Here is a 27,945-nt window from a genome sequence, read left to right as displayed (position 1 = left end):
GGCACCGAAGGGAAGCTAACCCGATGTATCGTCCAAGATGGAGGGTGAACGTGAGTCAGTCACGTCCAGGAGAGCATACAAGCTGCCGAGGCTCGCACCCCGTTCCTGTTGCCGGCACAGTATCTGCTGTTCCTGTTTTCAGCACCATCCCTTTAACCCTTTCCTTGCTGAGTGCTCACAACGAGACTGTCCCCCAAGGTGCGCTCGGGCAGCCCAGCAGGGGAGAGGGATCTCTCTTAACCGCTCTATCTCAAAAACTATTCATCACAGCTACAAAACAAAGGCACCATTGGAAAGAGGAGGCCAAGATCTATAAGATTCAGTTATGTAAGCCTCCTGCAAATGTACAGGCACGTTCAGGAAGATAATCGTTGGACACTGAATTGTGAAAACATAAAGAAAATATCAGATTAATGGAAAATGAAACAAAGGATACTTGTGATACTATTAAAAAGGAAAGATACTGTGATTAGCACGAACCCAAACATGGCCAGGTGACTATAATGATGCCATGTTTATTAAAAGGACATCAGTAGGCTATCCTTGGAAGCAATTAAGACTCATTCACTCACTGCGACGTTGTGAATAAGTGCATATCAAGGATTATTATTACACGAAAAGCAAGGCGAGGCGAGGGTTGTCAAGGCAACGAGGCCCACAAACCAGTTTACCCTCGCACCCCCCCCGAGGGGATGATGTGAAATGTTTTATAAATAGTTCCGTGCTTCACTTATTTGGCGTTTTATGAAAATCTGTATACACCATCGTGTTCAGGAGGCTTTTTTCTATGAGATGGAATTGTTGATTTTAGTACTCATTTCATAGCCACTGCAAATGGTAGCTATATGTAAAATGTGTCATAAACATTACGGAGTGACTATTGAACTTCAACTCGTCACTATTTATTTACTAAGGACAGCATTATTGGGTCTCCACCTGGCACCCAAACATGCCTACACCTAATCTAATACATAACTTGACCTAGCCTATCATTACACAAGGGAAGATTTATTGGTAGATATGGAGAATCACCTGTTGGGATCCGTGGGGGTCCAGGTGGGCTTGTGCCCCTGGTGGGGCAGCGAAGACGATCTCTCTTTGCTTGTTTTGATGAACATGAGCCACTGCTTTTACTGTGGTTACAGAAGTTTAATTTAAGAATACGGCCCAAGACCTACCTAGCCACTAACCCAAAGCTGAACCTTGACCTTGCAAGATGCAGGATGATTTTTATATATATATATATATATATATATATATATATATATATATATATATATATATATATATATATATATATATATATATATATATATATATATATATATATATATATATATATATATATATATATATATATATATATATATATATATATATATATATATATATATATATATATATATATATATATATATATATATATATATATATATATATATATATATATATATATATATATATATATATATATATATATATATATATATATATATATATTCACATGAGTCTGAGTATTTTTGGGGCAGGTGTGTGACTTATTCTCATTGTTGTTCCATAATTATCTTGATGTCATTACTTTGTGTCTAGACCAAGTAAACAGACCAAGACAAGACTAATTTTAAGTAGACAGACTAACAAAAAGTGTCTCATCTTTTAATTAACAGTTTCCTGTACGAGGTGAGGGTTGTTGAGGCAGACAGACAGACAGGCTAACATAAGTGTCTCAGGGTGTGGACTCACCCTCGGGTTTGGCCGGCAAGTCTGGCTACATCTTCTGTGCCTCTGAGCCGTCCAAGAAGAGACTCGCTGTGCTGCAGGGAGCTCTCAGGGGCACACTGGAGGAAGGAAAGGAAAACATCACAAGGGAGAATGACAATGAAAAGGAAGGAAGGAAGGAAGGAAGGAAGGTATGAGGCTGGATGAAGGAACACTGGAAAGGAAGGAAGGAAGGTATGAGGCTGGACGAAGGAACACTGGGAAGGAAGGAAGGAAGGTATGAGGCTGGACGAAGGAACACTGAGAAGGAAGGAAGGAAGGAAGGTCTGAGGGTGGACGAAGGAACACTGGGAAGGAAGGAAGGAAGGAAGGAGGAAGAGAAGGGAGAGAAATGATGAAGGAGAGAGAGAGAGAGAGAGAGAGAGAGAGAGAGAGAGAGAGAGAGAGAGAGAGAGAGAGAGAGAGAGAGAGAGAGAGAGAGAGAGAGAGAGAGAGACTAGATAGCTATACATTAAGGTCTAACACTTGGTACATCCACAATTAAATGACTGTCCAGGGAGGGGGATCCCAACCCTGGCTGGCAGATTCATAGGTAGGCATGCTAACCACTACACCACGGAGCCAGAAGAATTAGCCACACTATACCAGGACAAATAATTCTTAGTGTGTGCCCTGGTAAGATTCATATGTGCAGCCCTGGTAGTGGTTCTTATTATGTAACATAGTGAGTCAGTATAAGGGTATTGCTAAGTTCATTATGGCCCCAAGTGACTCAGTGTCGATTTAACCCTTCCGCTGTGATTGGCATGGATTTGGCCTTCCCTGGTAGCCTGGTAAGATATAGTCCCAGGTCTTTCTCTGCCTCTGTGGTGGAAAGTGGAGTGTTTCCCATGTGGTATTGGTGTGCTGGATATCCCTTCACTGGTAGCCTGGTAACATATAGTCCCATGTCTTTCTCTGTCTCTGTGGTGGATAGTGGAGTGTTTCTCATGTGGTATTGGTGTGCTGGATATCCCTTCACTGGTAGCCTGGTAACATATAGTCCCAGGTCTTTCTCTGTCTCTGTGGTGGATAGTGGAGTGTTTCCCATGTGGTATTGGTGTGCTGGATATCCCTTCACTGGTAGCCTGGTAACATATAGTCCCAGGTCTTTCTCTGCCTCTGTGGTGGATAGTGGAGTGTTTCCCATGTGGTATTGGTGTGCTGGATATCCCTTCACTGGTAGCCTGGTAACATACACTCCCAGGTCTTTCTCTGCCTCTGTGGTGGATAGTGGAGTGTTTCCCATGTGGTATTGGTGTGCTGGATATCCCCTCCCATGGTGCAGGACTTTACATTTTTCTTCATTGAATTGTAAGCAGCCACTTTTTGCTCCATTTCAGTAGCTTGGTGATGTCTAACTGTAGGAAATCCACATTCAAGGGGTTAACCTAGTAGCACATTTAGCACGTGCTACAGGCCCCGTGGGAATGTAAAAAATTAGTAACAAAATTTTTTGTCCTTAGGCACAGAAGGCCGAGACAAAATAATTACTCATTTTCTGGATTTTTTGTTATATTATATATGATATTACTATATATAACCCGGTAGCTGCGGGGATCATGTTTCTTAATGGTCCCTCTAAGCGAGAAAAATGAAAAAAAATCACCCCTCACACAAACCATTCCATAATATAATATATCAATGCATTTGTGATCAGATTATGTATCATCTATTTTTGGGGGTTTATATCACGGCACAAATTTGGCCCGTCGCTGCTTCCGGGATAAGAAACTATAGAAAACTTCACTAGGGCATAGTATAATAAGCCTGGCATTGTAGTACACCATATACGGCATATAGTCCAGGGCTTCCCAACTCAACTGGCGGCCCGCGGTCCAGATCCGGACTTGTGGGTGTTGCAGCTGGACCCAAGGCTCCAGCAGACATAAACATGTGTAAATTGAATAGCATGAAGGTCCTGGCGATGGATTCTCTTAACCCCTTGACTACGGATTTCCTACAAGAAGACCTCACCAAGCTACAGGAGTGGAGCAAAAAGTGGCTGCTACAATTCAATGAAGAAAAATGCAGTCCTGCACCTTGGGAGGGGATATCCAGCACACCAATACCACCATATGGGAAACACTCCACTATCCACCACAGAGGCAGAGAAAGACCTGGGAGTGTATGTTACCAGGCTACCAGTGAAGGGATATCCAGCACACCAATACCATATGGGAAACACTCCACTATCCACCACAGAGGCAGAGAAAGACCTGGGAGTATAAGTTCACCAGGCTACCAGTGAAAGCCAAATCCGTGCCAATTGCAGCGGACAGGTTAAAATGTGTATTTCCTTGACTGTCTGTAGGGTAAGTTAGGGGTGTGTTATACATAATATACTTAACCTATTAATGCAGATAAAAGTTTAGTAGTATAGATTATATTAAATATCAATAACAGAAAAAAGCTTTAATGGCGGTCGAGGCACAAGTGCACAGCTGAATCTAAGTGTGAGTTTTGGCCTCTCATCAATAGTATCTGTACTCATGAGTAAGCCAGTAGTACGTTGGCAGGGTGTTGAGTACAATAATATATCGTGATGACAAAGGGGTATAAAATAGTTTTTTTTTATTTTCAGAAGCGACCGTTCTGCTGGTGTGTATTCAATAGGTGTACGTTAAGTTGCCGGCACATTCACAGACCAACAGCTCATTCAAGTACATTTTACCCCATGAATCCAGAGATATAGACAATTATATTTCCTGTGGAGAAGCAAATTTAAAGTATCTCAATAAAAACAAAACTTTTATAAAACTTTTCGGAAAACTCGACATAAAACTTTGCCACTAAATAGCTCATTCAAGTACAATTTACCCCATGAATCCAGAGTATATAGACAATTATATTTCCTGTGGAGAAGCGAATTTAAAATATCTCAACAAAAACAAAACTTTTATAAAACTTTTCGGAAAACTCTACATAATACTTTGCCACTAAAGAGCTCATTCAAGTACATTTTACCCCATGAATCCAGAGTATATAGACAATTATATTCCCTGTGGAGAAGCGAATTCAAATTATCTCAACACAAACAAAACTTTTCTAAAACTTTTCGGAAAACTCGACATAATACTTTGCCACTAAAAAGCTCATTCAAGTACAATTTACCCCATGAATCCAGAGTATATAGACAATTATATTTCCTGTGGAGAAGCGAATTTGAAATATCTCAGCAAAAATAAAACTATTATAAAACTTTTCTGAAAACTCTACATAATACTTTGCCACTAAAGAGCTCATTCAAGTACAATTTACCCCATGAATCCAGAGTGTATAGACATCAAATGAGAGATAGAGCCTTGGAGTAGGTTTTTAGATTTTAGTTTTGCATTATAATCTTTACTGTTTCCCTAAGATAGACAATAGCAATCCAGCATGCTTCTGTCCTTCAAGATCTGCATGTCCTTGTCTTAAGAACCAGAAGAACCAGAGAAGGCAGTGAGTGAGGGTGACCATCTCAAACACAGTTATATAAGAAGAGAAAGAGTATGGGAAACTACATAGTCATCCCTCAAATAGTTTAGTTTCGGTTTTATACGGATTGTCATAGAAGAGCTTTTAAGGATTTTTATTCCTGCTTGTCGGGAAATTTAAAAATCCCTAAAAAATCAGTTTTGAAAATACACATAAAAAAACGAAACCGATCTATTGGAAACCGTACTGTTGTGCTGGAAGCTTCCCCCGGCGACCATAGGCCTCTAGAAGGCTCCGGGAGGAACGAGCAGGGGGGCGGGGAACAAGAGCTGTCCGCGCCGGCGGGGGCGCGGCCAGGCGCCAGGCGGGAAGTGTTGCCAACTCGCACATACTTTAGCTACATGTTCTTGTATGATCTAAAATATACTGTAACATTCTAGACTGTACTGTTCTGGATATATATAGGAGAAGAGGGCGAGAGGAGCCCAGTCCCAGTCATAGTAAGCTAGTGTTCAGTGAAGAGTCAGAGTAAAGTGTACTACTAAGGAAGAACATTAAACTATACAGAAACTGTACAAAGTGTTTACATTCCTCCCTCCCAAGGAGTCTCCTGACGGCGACACGGAACCCAAGTAATACGTCCGGCATAACAGTACTATTTGAGGGCCGACTGTATTCTATGAAAAACTTATACTTAATTCAATCTAATTCGATTTTTACACTCAACGTAAACCCTACAAAGAAAATATATATTAAATCTCTTTCCTCTTTTGAGCCACTGAAGTTACATACCAATCTCCTTAAGCAAGAGCTGGCTAACAAGTACGGTAAACCTCTTTGAGTCAGCACAGCACAGCACGGCCCTGACAGACTTAGCGGGATTGCCAACTTATGGGACTGGCCTTCCCATTACACACAAACACACACACAAACAAAAATAAATGAAAAATTAAGTAGATGAATACAGCTGTCCCTCAAATGGTACAGGTTCCAAGAGTTTGGTTTTGGCTTTATGTACATTTTCTAAGATGATTTTTTAGGATTTTTAAATTTCCCGACAAGCATGAAATTTAAAAATCCTAAAAGATCTACGACAATCCGTAGAAAACCGAAACTGGACTATTGGAAACTACTATTTGAGGGATGACTGTAAATAGATGACGCCGATAAAAAAAATCATATTACTATTAAGTACTTAGTTCGTGTTGTCTATAGAAATTAAGTACGGAAAGTTTAAAACAGGCAGTGAAGAAATTACGAGGAGTTGGTCAGTTATACAGGTAACTCTCGATTTACGCGAGTTTGGTTAACGCATTTTTAAAATAACGCGTGGTCCAAAATCCAAATAAATGTTTAATTGACTCGTTTTTTTCACTTCTACGCGATATTTTATGGAGTGTCCACCAGATGTCCCACGCAACTGGACTCACACGGCGCCGCGGCCACACAGCTAAGCTCAGTTCTTCCCGCGCGCCACTTGAACAACAATACAGTACCCACGCTGCTCAACAACAACAACACCCTCGCTGCTGTGCTACCACGAGGGGAAGGGCAGCCAGAGGAGGAACCATGAGAGGGAGAGGAGTCAGAGTGATACAGTAGGCAATAAAGGTACAAACCGACCTCTTGTTGGATTTACATCGTTTTTGATTGACGCGACCTCTTCAAGGACACAATACTCGCGTAAATTGAGAGTTACCTGTATAAACCACATGTCGTATCTATCATTTTCATGCCTCAAACTCTCGTACCCACACAAGTAACGTGAGAAAATCAATCATTATTATTATTATTATACAAAAAAAAGGAAACAATACAAAAAAGCCTGCTACTCGCTGCTCCTGTGAAGAATCTGAAGAGGTGGACGAAAGAGCAGTTATTTATGTGAAAAGAATGACCAAGTTATCGCGTGCTTAATGTTTGATGCTTACGGAAGCTTGGCAATGCTATACCTACCGCTCTGGATGACACGCAGAACATACCCAAGGGGAGGAGTATATTCTGTGTGTTCTGTGGATATGGTGAGTGATTTTAACCCAGTAGCAGCGACGGGCCAAATTTGTGACTTTACCGTGTCGCAGCGATGGGACAAATTTATGGCTTTACTGTGTAGCAGTGACGGGCCAAATTTGTGGCTTTACCGTGTAGCAGCGACGGGACAAATTTGTGGCTTTACCGTGTAGCAGCGATGGGACAAATTTGTGGCTTTACCGTGTAGCAGCGACGGGACAAATTTGTGGCTTTACCATGTAGCAGCGATGGGACAAATTTGTGGCTTTACCGTGTAGCAGCGACGGGCCAAATTTATGCCATGATATAAACCCAAAAAAATAGATGATACATAATCTGATCACAAATGCTTTGATATGTATTATGAAATGGTTTGTGTGAGGGGTGATTTTTTCTTATTTTTCTTGCTTGGAGGGACCATTAACCCTTTCACTGCTAAACTCTGGCAGCGAGCGTTAGACGTATTTGCTGGTGGTGCTAAATGCTCACTGCAAGCTTCACCCGCACTCAAATCTCCCGCGTATGAAATTGTTCCAACACTAATTCTCACAACACAGGATTGAGTATGTTCTTCACTAAATTTGGTGGGAAATCATATCAGCCCAGCGCGGCAAATCTACGGACGAGTGACTGGTGGATGTTCTTGCCCAATATAGCGACATTTTTGCATAGCTTCACCTATCACCTGACTGATTCTTTGACCAAATAGTTGTAAATATTGCAGTTGGCAATACTCCCTTGCCAGAGTCTGAAGGAGAGATGTCCGCAGTTCCCCAATATGGCTGATCATCCCGCACGCACCGACGTAAGTGTTAACATTCAACACTCCCTGAACGTGCATGTACGTTCGCAAGAGAGGCATACATAACCGACTCCTATAGATCTGGACCTCCTCTTTCCAATGGTGTTTTTGGTTTTTAGCTGTGATGAATAGTTTTTGAGATACAGAGGTTAAAAGAGACCCCCATTGGGCTGCCCGACTGCGCCTGAGGGGAATAGTCACGTCCCGTCCCACGCAAGGAAAGGGTTCAGAAACGTGATCCCCTGCTGCTACCGGGTTAAAATTTCATGTCCTTGATCAATCTTGTTTCCACTGAGCCTAATACTTCTGGCTTGCTTTCCTTTACAAGCTTAGATAATAATTTAGCTTTAGTTTGGCTGATAGGAAAGTTTTGTTTAGTCGGCGCAACATCTGTGGTCATATGCCGGAGAGAGACAGAAGGGGAAGGAATTATAGGAGAAGGGAACAGTTGAAGAAGAAACAGCAAAAGAGGAAGAAGAAGAAGAAGTTGGAAAATTTTGTTTAGTCAGTGCAACATCTGTGGTCATATGCTGAGAGAGACAGAAGGGAAGGAATTATAGGAGAAGGAACAGACCCCAGGAGACAGGACACAACCCCGATTAATACCTGGTACCCATTCACTGCTGGGTGGACAGGGCGTAGGGTATCGGAGAAGCCACCCAAATTTTTCCATTCCGCCTGGGAATCGAACCTGGCTCTCTCGGTTGTGAGCTGAGTGTGCTAACCACTGCACCACGAAGCCTCCTTGGTCTTCAGTACTCATGTCTTCCCTTAAATTCTCAAGTCAATTTTAGCTTTCCCAATAGACGCATAGATCACTTGAAGAGCTTGGAACAAAGAGGTTCTCCAATTTAGAGAGCTAACTTTAGGCATTCAAGATTCATAGACAGGAACACAGGCACTGAGAGGACATAGGAAGAACTTAATGAAGGAACCTGTTTGAGTGACTTAAAAGGTATAGTTTTCCACATAGAACTGTTAACACATGAACACCTTGCGGGAAGAGGTGGTGGAGGCGAACAGTGTCCACCAAATGAAGGAAAGGCGGGATAAATTTAGATATGGAGATGGGACTATTAAGAGCTTAGCGCGGGCCCGGTAGACTATAAATAGGTAGATACATACACACTAGCAAAAGTAATTATAATAGCCAATATTATTAAGTGATACCGATATGCATTGATACCTTAGAAAAGTTGCTAGTAAATTAACTGAAAAATATGAAGAAGTTTACTGAGAAATTGTAAAGCCAAACCATTAGTTCAAGAATGTAAGGAGTCTGCAAGAGGCTAGTTGACCCATACAAGGCAGCTCCTATAAGCCTAACCCCACTTAACCTCACCATCCATGAATTTATCCAACCTCTTCTTGAATGTTTCTATGGTTCTGGCACCCACAATATGACTGCCAAGCCTGTTCCACTCATCCATGACTCAAGTGGTTAACCAATTCTTGCCTACGTCTTTGTTGAATCCGAATTTATCTAACTTAACCCGGTAGCAGCGGGGATCATGTTTCTTAATGGTCCCTCCAAGCGAGAAAAATGAGAAAAAATCACCCTCACACAAACCATTCCATAATATATATCAAAGCATTTGTGATCAGATTATGTATCATCTATTTTGGGGGGTTAAAATCATGGCACAAATTTGGCCCGTCGCTGCTACACGGTAAAGCCACAAATTTGGCCCGTCACTTTACACGGTAAGGCCACAAATTTGGCCTGTCGCTGCTACACGGTAAAGCCACAAATTTGGCCCGTCACTGCTACACGGTAAAGCCACAAATTTGGCCAGTCGCTGTTACATGGTAAAGCCACAAATTTGGCCTGTTGTTGGTACACGGTAAAGCCACAAATTTGGCTAGTCGTTGTTACACGGTAAAGCCACAAATTTGGCCAGTCGTTGTTACACGGTAAAGCCACAAATTTGGCCTGTTGCTGCTACACGATAAAGCCACAAATTTGGCCCGTCACTGCTACATGGTAAAGCCACAAATTTGGCCCGTCACTGCTACATGGTAAAGCCACAAATTTGGCCAGTCGCTGTTACATGGTAAAGCCACAAATTTGGCCCATTGCTGCTACACGGTAAAGCCACAAATTTGGCCCGTCACTGCTACATGGTAAAGCCACAAGTTTGGCCCGTCGCTGCTACATGGTAAAGCCACAAATTTGGCCCGTCACTGCTACATGGTAAAGCCACAAATTTGGCCTGTCGCTGCTACACGGTAAAGCCACAAAATTGGCCCGTCACTGCTACATGGTAAAGCCACAAGTTTGGCCCGTCGCTGCTACATGGTAAAGCCACAAATTTGGCCCGTCACTGCTACATGGTAAAGCCACAAATTTGGCCTGTCGTTGCTACACGGTAAAGCCACAAATTTGGCCCGTCGCCGCTACACGGTAAAGCCACAAATTTGGCCCGTCCTTTCTACACGGTAAAGCCACAAATTTGGCCCGTCACTGCTACATGGTAAAGCCACAAATCTATGAAAATCCACATACAACCGAAACCGAGCCATTGAAAACTGTACTATTTGAGGGACAACTAGAAAATATAGAAAATAAAACTCCTGGGCATGACACTCTCACCGGCATCTTGGCAATATAGACTTTATCTTCATGGTAGGAAAAGCGTCGAGAACAACTGAGACCTCTTCCTTGTCTATGTCGAACTAGCGAAGGCTTTTGACACCATGAACAGAGACATACGAAGAGCACACTCACCATATGTGGATGTGGATGAAGGAGTTCCACACGGTAATGTCAGCCCTCGTAATCACAGGCTGTCTTGTCTCTGAACCCTATGAAGTGTGTTGGTGTCAGGTGAGACGGCGTTCTTGTACCAGGTATATTTTAACATCTATCTTGGCGTCATCCTCAACAATTGTAACGTTAATGTTGAAGCTTTTTTTCTTCAGTTCAAGGGCATAAAAAAAAGGTCGAAATATAGCAATGTTTTGTTTACACATAACTCTATAGCAGCCGTTATGATACAAGTTTATACTGAGGCTGAAGGATACAATCGAGGTGAACTTGCTTCGATATTCATGCCTGTACATTCAAGGTCCACTGTTGTGTATATATATATATATATATATATATATATATATATATATATATATATATATATATGGCCCCTACCCGTATTGAGACAAGGACATTAACCCGGTAGCAGCAACGGGCCAAATTTGTGGCTTTACCGTATAGCAGCGACGGGCCAAATTTGTGGCTTTACCGTGTAGCAGCGACGGGCCAAATTTGTGGCTTTACCGTGTAGCAGCGACTGGCCAAATTTGTGGCTTTACCGTGTAGCAGCGACGGGCCAAATTTGTGGCTTTACCGTGTAGCAGCGACGGGCCAAATTTGTGGCTTTACCGTGTAGCAGCGACGGGCCAAATTTGTGGCTTTACCGTGCAGCGACGGGCCAAATTTGTTGCTTTACCTGGTAGCAGCGACGGGCCAAATTTGTGGCTTTACCGTGTAGCAGCAACGGGCCAAATTTGTGGCTTTACTGTGTAGCAGCGACGGGCCAAATTTGTGGCTTTACCGTGTAGCAGCAACGGGCCAAATTTGTGGCTTTACCGTGTAGCAGCGACGGACCAAATTTGTGGCTTTACCGTGTAGCAGTGACGGGCCAAATTTGTGGCTTTACCGTGTAGCAGCGACGGGCCAAATTTGTGGCTTTACCGTGTAGCAGCGACAGGTCAAATTTGCACCATGATTTAAACCCCCAAAATAGATGATACATAATCTGATCACAAATGCTTTGATATATATTATGAAATGGTTTGTGTGAGGGGTGATTTTTTCTCATTTTTCTCGCTTGGAGGGACCATTAAGAAACATGATCCCTGCTGCTACCGGGTTAAACAGAGACAGTACTTTCAATCTTAAAAAAAATTTGAATCAGTGGAGTTCCCATCAAACTACAAATTAAAAGCCAGCGCCTACATGTGGCCGTATTTCTTAAGGATAAAGCTGTTTTCAGATGTAATGGACAGGGTCAACCACCTTTCAAACCACTGGGGAGGCGGTGGCTGAGTGGTTAGCGTGCCGGCCTCGCATTCGGAGCACTGTCCATGATGTGGGTTCGAATCCGCCGCAAACAACCTGGGATTTTTCAGTCACTGCCGAGTGGCTTAAAACTACCCACATGCTGTCCTGAAGACCACCCATCAACCCGGACTCTAGAGGAAACCGTCCAAGTGAATCAAGGAGTTCCGGGGGGCAGCATGAGCCAAGAGAAGATGGCGCCACTATAAACACTTGCCTGCGCCAGAACGGGCTGGGCCGAACATCAGGCCCCACTGGGAAGAAGCCTACTGGTGCAATGGGCCGCGACGAAAAATAAAAAAAAATAAAATTGCCTCATATTCACTAACATTCACTGAAGAACTGCTATTACAGGCCCCATCATGCCCACAGGATACACTGCATATGAATACGACTGAGAGGATCAACACGATATCTGATCCTTTCAGTATAAATAATTAAGTTTTGGCTGAATATAATACGATCAGGGAGTGCTAATGGTAACCGGGTCTGTACACCTGGTATTCGATATATGCAAGTTCGAAATATGATAATTCGCTCATATGCGACTCACCTAAATGTGCCAAGTATTCGTTTTATGTGAGAAAAATTCGCTGTTATGTGAGTATCGGCGCTGGTGCGACTGGTTGGTGAGGTATGGTGACACACACGAGGTCGGTGGGTTCAAATGTTTTCCCCCAATTTCCTCGGCTATACTTAACCTTTTCCTCCCTCTGATCCTAAAGTTAATCCTCAGGTAGCTAATTATCAGCTTAAATCTGTACTAATGTGCTTTATTATTGTGAAACGGTGCCGGGATGAATAGTTAGATGGTTCGAAAAAGCGTCATGGAACATACCCCCCTATAGTTAATTGTATGATGGGTTCCAACTAAGCAAATTCACATTATGCGAGCTTTTGCAGAACGTAACCCTCACATATAAGGAATACCTGGTGTACAGTCATACCTCAGTTTACGAGTTTAATTCGTTCCGTCATTCTGCTCGCAAACCCAAAAACTCGTAAACCAAAACAAATTTCCCCATTTAAATTGATGTGCATCCCATATCCCAATAAATATTAACAAAAATCCTTTTACATGTTCTTTTACACACCGGGCATTTTTCCTACAAACGTTTGAGCTGGGAGGATCCGCGTTCGCCCGTAGGCCAAACCAAGAGCAGGTTGTTGGTTCGGGTAAACACTCCTGTCCTCCTGTCTGTGAAGCCATGATCGTACCCACAATCGCTTCTTCCTTCCACTTGACTGAAGCAAACCACAGCAGCCCATATTTTTGAAGCCGGCGCCATGTGGATACAGGGCAACTGGTTTGTTTACATTGTGGATATGGGCATCTAACCTTGGTTGGGAGTGACGTAGAGAGTTGGAAAGTTTTGTTAAATTGCTTTGGCATGCAGTGTGGTACAGCGGGAATGTGCAGCGTAGGATGGGACACGCCGGCGGCAGTCCATTATGCCGGCCGGTAGTGCAGGAAATATCTCTCCGCTGAAATAGTCATACCTCGCCTTATGGGTTTAATCCGTTCCAGAATTTTGCTCGCACATCAAAACGCTCGTAAACCAAAACAATTTTTAGGATGGGACACGCCGGCAGCAGTCCATTATGCCGGCCGGTAGTGCAGGAAATATCTCTCCGCTGAAATAGTCATACCTCGCCTTATGGGTTTAATCTTTTCCACAATTTTGCTCACACATCAAAACACTCGTAAACCAAAACAAATTTCACCGTTGAAGTTAATAGGAATTCCAATCATGCATCTCATGCCCCAAAAAATATTAACATAAAAATCATTTTACATGTTATTTTAAACAGAATGAAAGTAATTTTACAAACAACTAGCAATGATGATTCATATTTATATAATTCAGTATAATAGGGGTATATAGGGGTTCGAATCCCCACGCTACCACCTGGGATTTTTCAGTCACCGCCGAGTGGCTTAAAACTACCCACATGCTGTCCTGAAGACCACCCATCAACCCGGACTCTAGAGGAAACCGTCCAAGTGAATCAAGAAGTTCCGGGGGGCAGCATGAGCCAAGAGAAGATGGCGCCACTATAAACACTTGCCTGCGCCATGACGGGCTGGGGTCAAACACCATCCAGGCCCCTCAAGCAAGCCTACCGGCCCTATAGGGGGGGGAAGCAACGTCCATAATTTGAGTAACAGCAGAACAAGCCACCAAGCCACAACAGCCCTTACTTTTCGAAACGGCGCCATTAAGAGAGGATTGAGAGAGGGAAGAAAGTTGGAAAGTTTGGTTTAGTCGGCGCAACATCTGTGGTCATATGCCGGAGAGAGAGACAGGAGGGGAAGGAATTATAGGAGAAGGGAACAGACCCCAGGAGACGGAACACAACCCCCGATTAATACCTGGTACCCATTCACTGCTGGGTGGACAGGGGCGTAGGGTATCGGAAAAGCCGCCCAAATTTTCCACTCCGCCCGATATAACCTTGATTAACCCCTTGACTGCGAATTTCCTACAGTAAGACCTCACCAAGCTGCAGGAGTGGAACAAAAAGTGGCTGCTACAATTCAGTGATGAAAAATGTGAAGTTCCGCACCTTGGGAGGGGATACCCAGCACACCAATACCACATGGGAAACACTCCACTATCCACCACAGAGGCAGAGAAAGACCTGGGAGTGTATGTTACCAGGCTACCAGTGAAGGGATATCCAGCACACCAATACCACATGGGAAACACTCCACTATCCACCACAGAGGCAGAGAAAGACCTGGGAGTGTATGTTACCAGGCTACCAGTGAAGGGATATCCAGCACACCAATACCACATGGGAAACACTCCACTATCCACCACAGAGGCAGAGAAAGACCTGGGAGTGTATGTTACCAGGATACCAGTGAAGGGATATCCAGCACACCAATATCATATGGGAAACACTCCACTATCCACCACAGAGGCAGAGAAAGACCTGGGAGTGTATGTTACCAGGCTACCAGTGAAGGGATATCCAGCACACCAATACCACATGGGAAACACTCCACTATCCACCACAGAGGCAGAGAAGACCTGGGAGTGTATGTTACCAGGCTACCAGTGAAGGGATATCCAGCACACCAATACCACATGGGAAACACTCCACTATCCACCACAGAGGCAGAGAAAGACCTGGGATGTATGTTACCAGGCTACCAGTGAAGGGATATCCAGCACACCAATACCACATGGGAAACACTCCACTATCCACCACAGAGGCAGAGAAAGACCTGGGAGTGTATGTTACCAGGCTACCAGTGAAGGGATATCCAGCACACCAATACCACATGGGAAACACTCCACTATCCACCACAGAGGCAGAGAAAGACCTGGGAGTGTATGTTACCAGGCTACCAGTGAAGGGATATCCAGCACACCAATACCATATAGGAAACACTACTATCCACCACAGAGGCAGAGAAAGACCTGGGAGTGTATGTTACCAGGCTACCAGTGAAGGGATATCCAGCACACCAATATCATATGGGAAACACTCCACTATCCACCACAGAGGCAGAGAAAGACCTGGGAGTGTATGTTACCAGGCTACCAGTGAAGGGATATCCAGCACACCAATACCACATGGGAAACACTCCACTATCCACCACAGAGGCAGAGAAAGACCTGGGAGTGTATGTTACCAGGCTACCAGTGAAGGGATATCCAGCACACCAATACCACATGGGAAACTCCACTATCCACCACAGAGGCAGAGAAAGACCTGGGAGTGTATGTTACCAGGCTACCAGTGAAGGGATATCCAGCACACCAATACCACATGGGAAACACTCCACTATCCACCACAGAGGCAGAGAAAGACCTGGGAGTGTATGTTACCAGGCTACCAGTGAAGGGATATCCAGCACACCAATACCACCATGGAAACACTCCACTATCCACCACAGAGGCAGAGAAAGACCTGGGAGTGTATGTTACCAGGCTACCAGTGAAGGGATATCCAGCACACCAATACCACATGGGAAACACTCCACTATCCACCACAGAGGCAGAGAAAGACCTGGGAGTGTATGTTACCAGGCTACCAGTGAAGGGATATCCAGCACACCAATACCACATGGGAAACACTCCACTATCCACCACAGAGGCAGAGAAAGACCTGGCAGGCTACCAGTGAAGGGATATCCAGCACACAAACACTCCACTATCCACCACAGAGGCAGACAGGCTACCAGTGAAGGGATATCCAGCACACCAAAACACTCAATTATCCACCACAGAGGCAGCAGGCTACCAGTGAAAGGATATCCAGCACACCAATACCACATGGGAAACACTCCACTATCCACCACAGAGGCAGAGAAAGACCTGGGAGTGTATGTTACCAGGCTACCAGTGAAGGTATATCCAGCACACCAATACCACATGGGAAACACTCAATACCCACCACAGAGGCAGAGAAAGACCTGGGAGTATATGTTACCAGGCTACCAGTGAAGGGATATCCAGCACACCAATACCACATGGGAAACACTCCACTATCCACCACAGAGGCAGAGAAAGACCTGCGAGTGTATGTTACCAGGCTACCAGTGAAGGGATATCCAGCACACCAATACCACATGGGAAATACTCCACTATCCACCACAGAGGCAGAGAAAGACCTGGGAGTGTATGTTACCAGGCTACCAGTGAAGGGATATCCAGCACACCAATACCACATGGGAAACACTCCACTATCCACCACAGAGGCAGAGAAAGACCTGGGAGTGTATGTTACCAGGCTACCAGTGAAGGGATATCCAGCACACCAATACCACATGGGAAACACTCCACTATCCACCACAGAGGCAGAGAAAGACCTGGGAGTGTATGTTACCAGGCTACCAGTGAAGGGATATCCAGCACACCAATACCACATGGGAAACACTCCACTATCCACCACAGAGGCAGAGAAAGTCCTGGGAGTGTATGTTACCAGGCTACCAGTGAAGGGATATCCAGCACACCAATACCACATGGGAAACACTCCACTATCCACCACAGAGGCAGAGAAAGACCTGGGAGTGTAAAAAAAAAAAAAAAAAAACAAAAAAAAGATATCCTTGTCAGTTATTTCTAATGGTATATTCAAGGAATGTTATTATCATAAATTACTGTGTGTGTATGCATCTTGTGTTTATTTATTTATTTACATGTTTATTTATAAAACCACATGCAAGAATTGTTCATTTTCATTTGGTCAGAGCACTACATTTGGATTGCAGGATAGACTTTTTACACCATTTACTTGAAAGAGCAACGTACCATTTTAGTTAGAGAATATTAAATTTTCTTACTTTTCTTTTCGAAGGATTCTTGTTTATACATTATATGGCAAAGTCACTATTTCTTTCAATAATTTTTTTGTAATAAATCATGAAAATTAAATATGATCATAAATTTCCTTGTTTTTACTTTCATTGTCCTACAAGATGTTTTCTTTTTCAATTCTGATGCAGTATAACTCAATAAAGATGATACATATATATTTTTTTAAATATTTTTGCAGTGGGTCCAAATGGAGTCACGGCTCCACTAGTGTGAGTCAATTTGGGCGCTAACGTTTAAGGGTTAAGTGCAGGCAATGGAAATGAGTTATTTGAGGAGTGCTTGTGGTGTGAGAAGAATGGATGGAATGAGTAATGAAAGTGTGTACGAGCGTTTTGGAATGTGTCTCGGGGGTGAAGGGAAGAAGTGAAGCGACAGACTTTAAAGTGGTTTGGCCACATGGAGCGAATGGAGGAGAGTAAGATGACCAGGAGGGTGTATGTGAGTGAGATAGAGGGAGGGAATGCTAGAGGACGACCTCCAGTGAAATGGAGGGATAGGGTGCAGGAGTACGATAGGGAGAGGGGGGAAAGATCCTTGAGAAACTCTGAGCAGGCAAGGAGGGAGTGTCTGGATAGAGAACGTTGGAAGCTCTTCTACCGTGGCCATCCCCTGGTGGGAGCTCCTCGGAAAAGTCTGGAAAGTTTGGTTTAGTGGGCGCAACATCTGTGGTCATATGCCGGAGAGAGACAGAAGGGGAAGGAATTATAGGAGAAGGGAACAGTTGTAAAGTTTGGTTTAGTCGGCGCAACATCTGTGGTCATTTGCCGGAGAGAGACAGAGGGGGAAGGAATTATAGGAGAAGGGAACAGACCCCAGGAGACGGGACACAACCCCCGATTAATACCTGGTACCCATTCACTGCTGGGTGGACAGGGGCGTATGATCGGAAAAGCTACCCAAATTTTTCCACTCCGCCTGGGAATCGAACCTGGGTGTGCTAACCACTGCACCATGAAGCCCCCAGGAGCAGGCATCGATGAAATGAATGCTAATGTTGAACAAACAACTAAAAACTGTAGGAAAATGTTTAACCCCGAAGATAACCTTCAAATGCATCTTATACAAAAAAGTAAAGGCTAAGTTTGGGGTATACAACAAAGCTGCAAATGGCCTCAGTACTCATCTCTGTCACATTGGCCCCAGAGCTCGTGTTGCCCATATTTCCTCGGGACACAAGGCCAGTGTGACAACCAAGTTACAGCTGTTTACCTCCCCATGTCTCCCAAGGTACAGGTAACTCTCGATTTACGCGAGTTTGGTTTACGTGTTTTTGAAATAACGCGTGGTCCAAAATCCAAATAAATGTTTAATTTACATGTTTTTTTTTCACTTATACGCGATATTTTATGGAGTGTCCACCAGATGTCTCACGCAACTGGACTCACACGGCCACACAGCTGAGCTCAGTTCTTCCCGCGCGCCACTTGAACAACAATACAGTACCCCCACAACAACAACACCCTCGCTGCTGTGCTACCACGAGGGGAAGGACAGCCAGAGGAGGAACCATGAGAGGGAGAGGAGTCAGAGTGATACAGTAGGCAATAAAGGTACAAACCTACCTCTTGTTGGATTTACATTGTTTATGATTTACGCAATGACCTCTTCAAGGACACAATACTCGCGTAAATCGAGAGTTACCTGTACTCATATATCAACCAGCCTGAAAGGAAGGAAGAAGAGCTGGGTGGGTTGCACATTGATTCAAACCCAAGCCCATGGATTCGTAGCAGGGCAGGTTAACTAAAGTACCATGGAGGCTCTTATAAAAGTGTCTTTTATATCCCAAAAAATTCTGTGTATTAGTATTATAACAGGAGAATAAGGTAGTTGAAATTCTATTGGCCTTTATTTCCTCAGTGACCCCATGTAGGCAGGTGGCTGAGTGGTAGCGTGCTGGGCCCACATTCACCGCGTGATGGACGACGCGGGCTCGAATCCCCACGTTACCACCTGGGATTTTTCAGTCACCGCCGAGTGGCTTAAAACTACCCACATGCTGTCCTGAAGACCACCCATCAACCCGGACTCTAGAGGAAACGGTCCAAGTGAATCAAGAAGGAGTTCCAGGGGGCAGCATGAGCCAAGAGAAGATGGCGCCACTATAAACACTTGCCTGCGCCATGACGGGCTGGGGCCAAATACCATCCAGGCCCCTCAAGCAAGCCTACCGGTGTTATATGCATAGATGTAAAAAAAAAAAAAAAAAAAAAAAATAATAATAATAATAGTTTACATATATCAACACCCACCTGTTGTAGAGTCTATGGTTGGTACATTTCTTCGTTTTAAGAAAGTTTCCTCTCGTTTGTTCTTTCTAAGTTCAACTGTGACTTCTGTTCTTCTTCTTCGCATTTCCTGAGGAATAAATTAAAGTGCATTAAAATTTAATTGCCATATACATTTCAGAGGAAGAACTTTTCACACAAGCATATGTAAAAAAAGTTTAAAATCAAGTGAGAAGTTGGAAAGTTTGGTTTAGTCGGCGCAACATCTGTGGTCATATGCCGGAGAGAGACAGAAGGGGAAGGAATTATAGGAGAAGGGAACAGTTGGAAAGTTTGGTTTAGTCGGTGCAACATCTGTGGTCATATGCCGGAGAGAGACAGGAGGGGAAGGAATTATAGGAGAAGGGAACAGTTGTAAAGTTTGGTTTAGTCGGCGCAACATCTGTGGTCATATGCCGGAGAGAGACAGAAGGGGAAGAAATTATAGGAGAAGGGAACAGACCCCAGGAGACGGGACACAACCCCCAATTAATACCTGGTACCCATTCACTGCTGGGTGGACAGGGGCGTAGGGTATCGGAAAAGCCGCCCAAATTTTTCCACTCCGCCCGGGAACCGAACCCGGGCTCTCTCGGTTGTAAGCTGAGTGTGCTAACCACTGCACCACGAAGCCCCTTAAAATCAAATGATAACTAAATTTGCCTCAATCAAGGAAGTAATACTCTTTGTGTAAACTGTAAAGCCACATCATCTAAACAAACTCTAGTCTTACATACTTCATGCCCTAAACTATAATGTCATACCATAATTAACCCAAGAAAATTTAATAAAAAGCTTAACATCACCTGTGACAACAATATATGAAGGATTTACATGGAGAAAAAGTTCAGAGTGCACTGTGAACTATGATGAAGGAAAGCAGTGTCCTTAACCCGGTAGCAGCAGGGATCATGTTTCTTAATGGTCCCTCCAAGCGAGAAAAATGAGAAAAAATCACCCCTCACACAAACCATTTCATAATATATATCAAAGCATTTGTGATCAGATTATGTATCATCTATTTTGGGGGGTTTATATCATGGCACAAATTTGGCCCGTCGCTGCTACACGGTAAAGCCACAAATTTGGCCCGTCGCTGCTACACGGTAAAGCCACAAATTTGGCCCGTCGCTGCTACTGGGCTAACAAATCAGACAGCCAAATATGGAACAAATGGCGCACATAATGTTGGTGTGGGGCAGCGGTAAAACATAACGCAGCGCAGGGACGGGACAAGGCAGAGGCAGTCCAGTATATGTGGGACGGTGTTGCGAGAAATACCTCCTCGCAGAAATAAATCACTCTGCCATTCAATACGCATGCACACTGGAGGGATACCTTGCGGGAAAACGTTAATTTGCCTAGTTTTGCTCTAGTTTGTCCACTTGTGATCTTTGTGAGCGGTTAGTGAAATACAGAAACAGTAAGCAAGTTGAACCTCTGTGAGCTATTTTGCGGCTGCGTTGTCGGGCAGCGGTGAGTGCACAACAGGCATTTGAAAAGTCAGTCATTTGGTGATTTCTGGACAAAAATACTTTCTCCATGATAAACAGCATTATATTTTGTCCAGAAATAAGCAGTTAGGGTAGGCGGTGGCTGAGTGGTAGCGTGCTGGGTCCACATTCACCGCGTGATGGACGACGCGGGTTCGAATCCCCACGCTACCACCTGGGATTTTTCAGTCACCGCCGAGTGGCTTAAAACTACCCACATGCTGTCCTGAAGACCACCCATCAACCCGGACTCTAGAGGAAACCGTCCAAGCAAATCAAGAAGGAGTTCCGGGGGGCAGCATGAGCCAGGAGAAGATGGCGCCACTATAAACACTTGCCTGCGCCATGACGGGCTGGGGCCAACCATCAGGCCCCATCAAGAAAGCCTACCGGTGCAATACACTAAAACGTAAATAAAAAAAATATAAAAAGTCACGTAGAAGTATGTTAAATGATGCTGTGGTGGAGAAGGAAAGTTATAAAGAGGCAGGTGATAGGAATGGAAGGAAAAAAGTTGGAAAGTTTGGTTTAGTCGCCGCAACATCTGTGGTCATATGCCGGAGAGAGACAGAAGGGGAAGGAATTATAGGAGAAGGGAACTGACCCCAGGAGACGGGACACAACCCCCGATTAATACCTGGTACACTGCTGGGTGGACAGGGGTGTAGGGTATCGGAAAAGCCGCCCAAATTTTTCCACTCCACCCGGGAATCGAACCTGCTCTCTCGGTTGCGAGCTGAGTGTGCTAACCACTGCACCACGAAGCCCCTGCCACTACTTAGTATGTCAGTAAATGTGATAAATGAGATAACCTACACCGTTGTATGTCGGTAAATGTGATAAATGAGATAACCTACACCCTTGTATGTCGGTAAATGTGATAAATGAGATAACCTACACCCTTTTATGTCGGTAATTGTGATAAATGTTTTAACCTACACCCTTGTATGTCGTAAAATGTGATAAATGAGATAACCTATACCTTGTATGTCGGTAAATGTGATAAATGAGATAACCTACACCCTTGTATGTCGGTAAATGTGATAAATGAGATAACCTACACCCTTGTATGTCGGTAAATGTGATAAATGAGATAACCTATACCCTTGTATGTCGGTAAATGTGATAAATGAGATAACCTATACCCTTGTATGTCGGTAAATGTGATAAATGAGATAACCTACACCCTTGTATGTCGGTAAATGTGATAAATGAGATAACCTACACCCTTGTATGTCGGTAAATGTGATAAATGAGATAACCTACACCCTTGTATGTCGGTAAATGTGATAAATGAGATAACCTATACCCTTGTATGTCGGTAAATGTGATAAATGAGATAACCTACACCCTTGTATGTCGGTAAATGTGATAAATGAGATAACCTATACCCTTGTATGTCGGTAAATGTGATAAATGAGATAACCTGCATAACGTGACTTCGCATATATCGAATCTATCATCCCATCCCATTAACTATAGGGGGTTACATTCTACGACCCATTTTCGAACCCTCTAACTATTCATTCTGGCACCATTTCACAATAAAAAGCACTTAAGCAACAACAAAGCACATTGATTGCTTACAGGGAGACACACCCAAAGTCTACGATGTAACCTGATAATTAGCTACCTGAGGATTAACTTTAGGATCAGAGGAAGGAAAAGGTTAATTATAGGCGAGGAAAGTGCGGGAAAACATTAGTGGGAGTCGGATACCATACCTCACTCAAACTCACATAACAGCGAATTTTTCCCGCATAAAACGAACACTTGGCACATTGAGGTTAGTCGCATATGAGCGAATTCGCTAACCATTTAATCCCCTAACCATTTAATGATGTCTAAGTTTTATGTTGAGGTTGCATAGTTTTGATCGTTACCAATGGCGGTGATCAACGCTATAGTTTTCCACGTGAAACTGGCCTATGGGGTAGAGCCGGCTGCAGATGAAGCGAGAGGTGTTGAGAGTGTGTGGCAAGGTGCGGGGCTAGGCTAACCCCGCAGCCGCCACTACCCCATCGGCCAGTTTGACGTGGAAATACTACGGCGGCGATAACAGCCATTGCTAACGATCAAAACGAACAAAACGACTGTGAAAGGGGACCCAAGAATACTAACTCATCACTGCCCAGGACATTAATACATCATGACCTGCCACTGCAAAGGATGGTACAGTAACCTATCCGCACTGAGGATGGTAGCCTATCATCACTAAGGATAGGAACCAGGGCATATGAAGATTAGACTAGCCTCCTTCACCACCACTAACAACAGCTGGACAGTGTTAGTGTATCATATATATTTATCATAAACACCTCTAGGGATGGTAAGCAATCACCACTGGGGGTAGTAACCAGACATGGGGTAATCGTATTCTGTGACCGTAATGAAGTACAATTGATTACAGTTTTTCAGGAAATCGAAATTGATTACCCTCTTATTTTTTTAAGTAATCGTAATCGAATATATAAAAAATGTAATCGTATCCATGATTACTTTTGGGATCACATTGGCATAGTTTTAGTTAACCCTCTCGCGCACCGTAAGTTTCCAGTAAATTTCCCTTCCACTCACCATGCATTTCTCAGACCCGACCGGCCTTTCCTTGCCGCCGCGATACTCTACATTCCCAGACGTATTTGACCCTCACAGATATATCACTAACCGTCCCTCTCCTTCCTTTTCCCTTCCTTTTATTTACTGTATGGAAAGGGTTAGTCCTCTTCTAAACCTCTTAATCCTCTTTCATTTCCTCTTAATCCTCCTCTAAACCTCTTAGGAGCAAATATTAATCCTATTCCATTTCCTCCATATTGTGATGCCTAAGTTAGTCCTCTTCTAAACCTCTTAATCCTCTTTCATTTCCTCTTAATGGTTAGGTTTTCCCTGTAAGACTCAATGGTTAGGTTTTCCCTGTAAGACTCAATGGTTAGGTTTTCCCTGTAAGACTCAATGGTTAGGTTTTCCCTGTAAGACTCAATGGTTAGGTTTTCCCTGTAAGACTCAATGGTTAGGTTTTCCCTGTAAGACTCAATGGTTAGGTTTTCCCTGCAAGACTCAATGGTTAGGTTTTCCCTGTAAGACACAACCAAACTATTTAACCCTCTCGCGCACCGTAAGTTTCCAATAAGCTTCTCTTCCACTCACCATGCATTTCTCAAGCCCGAACGTCCTTTTCTTGCCGCCGCGATACTCTACATTCCCGGACGTATTTTACCCTCACAGACATATCGTACCCTAATAAATTTGGTATCAATGGCTTAAAAGTGTAATCGTAACCGTGATTACTTCTGCGATTACATTAGCAACGTTTTAGTTAATAGTTTCTGGTACAGCAAGTGCGTACCCTAAATATCTGTAGTAATTCAACCAATTAACCCCTTCACTACAGCCGGGCCCAAACAGTGCCCCGCGCCGTATCCAGGATCGCTGCGCGCACCAAATTTAAAATGTCGATATTGAATATAACAAGTTTTCAGCCATAAACTCAATAAACTCAACGTAATCTTGTATCATATATGAAAACATGCAGAATTAAATGGTGCACATAAAGAAACAAATTAATTGACAATTTTGAGATGTAAACATAAATAAACAGAGATGAAATAACTCGTATACAGGTAACTCTCGATTTACGCGCGTTTGGTTTACGCGTTTTTGAAATAACGCGTGGTCCAAAATCCAAATAAATGTTTAATTTACACGTTTTTTTTCACTTATATGCGATATTTTATGGAGTGGCCACCCGATGTCTCACGCAACTGGACTCACACGGTGCCGCGGCCACACAGCTGAGCTCAGTTCTTCCCACGCGCCACTTGAACAACAATACAGTACCCCCACAACAACAACACCCTCGCTGTTGTGCTACCACGAGGGGAAGGGCAGCCAGAGGAGGAACCACGAGAGGGAGAGGAGTCAGAGTGATACAGTAGGCAATAAAGGTACAAACACACCTCTTGTTTGATTTACATTGTTAATTAAGAGTGAAGATACAGGCCAACTCTTGCATTAATAAGCTGGACAGCACAAGACAGCTGATAGGTCCAGGCACCCAACAGGAACAAAAAACACCATTACTCCTGCATTAGTTTTTTAATCAGACACTCTAAAAAGATGATAGTGAAAACACCAGTTAACTCTCACATTATTAAGTTGGACAGCACAAGACAGCTGATAGATAGGTCCAGGCACCCAACAGGAACAAAAAACACCACAACTCCTGCATTAGTTTTTTAATCAGACTCTCTAAAAAGATGATAGTGAAAACACCAGTTAACTCTCACATTATTAAGTTGGACAGCACAGGACATAGGGAAAGCATGAGAGAGTGAAGGTATACCGGATAACTCTTGCAACATTAAGTGGGACAGACTCACCGAGGAGGGTTGGGTCAGCTGGGCGTCCTTCACAGGGGTGGTGAGGGCGCAGGCAGCAGAAGTAGCTCACAGTAGGAGTTTGAGTACACTCTCTGCCACGACCTTCACTGTAGCCAACCTGAGGGTGTTAGTACATCAGTCGGGAACTTGAAATAGCTGAGAGTAAAGCTACAAGATGCCAAGTCAATCATCCACTCCATCAGGAAGTTATTTACTTAGGGTCGCATTATTAGACATTTAGCCGCCCAAGAACACCTATTTGACAAGGCTTTCGCAGGAGTTGTGGGCATTTCCAGGGGTGGTTTTATGACCCTGGTGGTAGTTTAACCCTTCTTCTGTACCATGAGCCTGAAAAACACTCATTAGAACCCGACTGATATCCCCCTTTGACCTTTAGAAGTAGCTGATGTGAGCAGGGAAAGTGTCTTGTAATACCAGCCTAATTAATCGCAGTTATTCATTCATCAGTCAGTCAATCTTACACACACACACACACACACACACACACACACACACACATGCAGAGGCAGTGTGGTCTCCCCATAAGAAGAAACACATCAAGAAACTAGAAAGAATACAAAAGATGGCAACAAAAATGGTTCCAGGGATTGACATACTAGGAGAGACTAAAGGAAATGGACTTACCAACACTAGAACAAAGAAGAGAAATGGGAGACCTAATACAAATCTACAAATTATTGAGCAAAATGGAAGAAGTAGACAATGAGGAGTTACCACTAAAAGAAGAAATTACCACCAGGAACACAAGAGGACACCGTCAAAAATTGAGGAAGGGAAGATGCTTGAGAGACATAAAGAAATATAGCTTCCCGCAAAGAAGTACAGAGGTTTGGAACAGACTAAGTGAGGATGTAGTATCAGAAAGGAGTGTGCAAAGCTTCAAGGAAAAGTTGGATAAATGTAGATACAGAGACGGGACCACACGAACGTCAAGCCCAGGCCCTATAAAACTACAACTAGGTAAATACAACAACTAGCTAAACACACACACACACACACACACACACACACACACACACACACACACACACACACACCTGATGTGATAATCTGTTGATGCAGTGGGTTAAAGGAGAAACAAGGCTAAGAGGAGATGACCAACCATCAAGACTTGACCTAATTTTCACAAAAAATGTTGAGTTAGATGAAGGAGTCAGTCACGAGTGCCCCTTAGGAAAGAATGGCATCAACTATGACAGATGAAAACTATGGAAGGATTTGAATACCAAGATGAGGCATATAAGGAAAAAAGGAAAAACTATGCAAAGGAAGATTATGATGTTGGACTCAAGACAGAGAATTGCAACAAAATGGTCCCAGAACTCTCGAATATGACGTATGAAGACAGATTGAGGGAGATGGACTTGACGACACTGGAACAAAGAAGGGAGAGAGGAGATTTGATCACACTGTACAAGTTGGTAAATAAGTTTGATGAGGAAAGAGTTGGAAAGTTTTGTTTATTGGGTGCAACATCTGTGGTCATATGCCAGGGAGAGACAGAAGGGGAAGGAATTATAGGAGAAGGGAACAGACCCCAGGAGACGGGGGGACACAACCCCCGATTAATACCTGGTAGTACCCATTCACTGCGGGGTGGACAGGGGCGTAGGGTATCGGAAAAGCCGCCCAGATTTTTCCAATCCGCCCGGGAATCGAACCCGGGCTCTCTCGGTCGTGAGCCGAATGTGCTAACCACTGCACCACGAAGCCCCCTGTTTGATGAGGTGGATAGAGATGATCTCTTCTTAGCATCAGTAACGCAGGGGCTGAGAGGACACGGAAAGAAACTTAACAAAGGAACCTGATTGAGTGACTGGAAGAAGTAAAGTTTTTCACACAGAAGTGTTAGTTAACACATGGAACAGCTTGCGGGAAGAAGAAACATGGAAGCATGGACTGACAGGCCGCAGAAAGGAGTATGTGGAGCTGGAAAGGATACAGAAAATTGTAACTAAAATGGTCCCAGAACAGATTGAGGGAGATGGACTTGACGACATGACACTAAACCCTTCATAGAGCACCCTGGTGTTGGTGGTGGTGGTGGTGGTGTGATCTGGCCTCAATGGTGGTGGTGAATGGTGTTGATGTCCTCGCTGGTGGTGGTGGTGGTGGTGGTGTTGAGCCTGGTTGGCGTTCTGGAAGGTGCGCCGATGGACCAACACGTTGCGACCTGACATCTTCACGCTGAAATAATAATAATAATAATAATAATAATAATAATAATAATAATAATAATAATAATAATAATGTGTATTGTTGAGGAAGGGGTAGCCTATTGTTTTTGAGACCCTGACTATTTATTTCTGTGCAAGACATGATGATATTTACTATGGAGGCAATGTTACTTTCTATGTACCACTAAATTTGGAAAGTTTGGTTTAGTCGGCACAACATCT

At 43.7% G+C, this 27,945-nt stretch overlaps 1 protein-coding gene across 1 annotated transcript; it reads right to left on the bottom strand.

Annotated features, from left to right (window-relative positions):
• Nucleotides 1-10,757: 10,757 nt before the first annotated feature.
• On the bottom strand, nt 10,758-17,074 carry LOC126991687 (uncharacterized). Its single transcript, XM_050850398.1, has 5 exons — nt 16,675-17,074; nt 15,972-16,169; nt 15,086-15,184; nt 14,616-14,888; nt 10,758-10,788 (listed from the first exon to the last, which is right to left on the bottom strand). Exons 1-5 carry the CDS (start codon nt 17,028-17,030, stop codon nt 10,758-10,760), a joined length of 957 nt encoding a protein of 318 aa, XP_050706355.1. The 5' UTR covers nt 17,031-17,074.
• Between the last annotated feature and the right edge of the window lie 10,871 nt (nt 17,075-27,945).

Source organism: Eriocheir sinensis, unplaced genomic scaffold (assembly GCF_024679095.1).
Source record: "Eriocheir sinensis breed Jianghai 21 unplaced genomic scaffold, ASM2467909v1 Scaffold319, whole genome shotgun sequence".
Lineage (NCBI taxonomy): Eukaryota > Metazoa > Arthropoda > Malacostraca > Decapoda > Varunidae > Eriocheir > Eriocheir sinensis.
The sequence above is the reverse complement of the archived record's forward strand: the minus strand, read 5'-3'. Positions and strand labels throughout refer to the sequence as shown.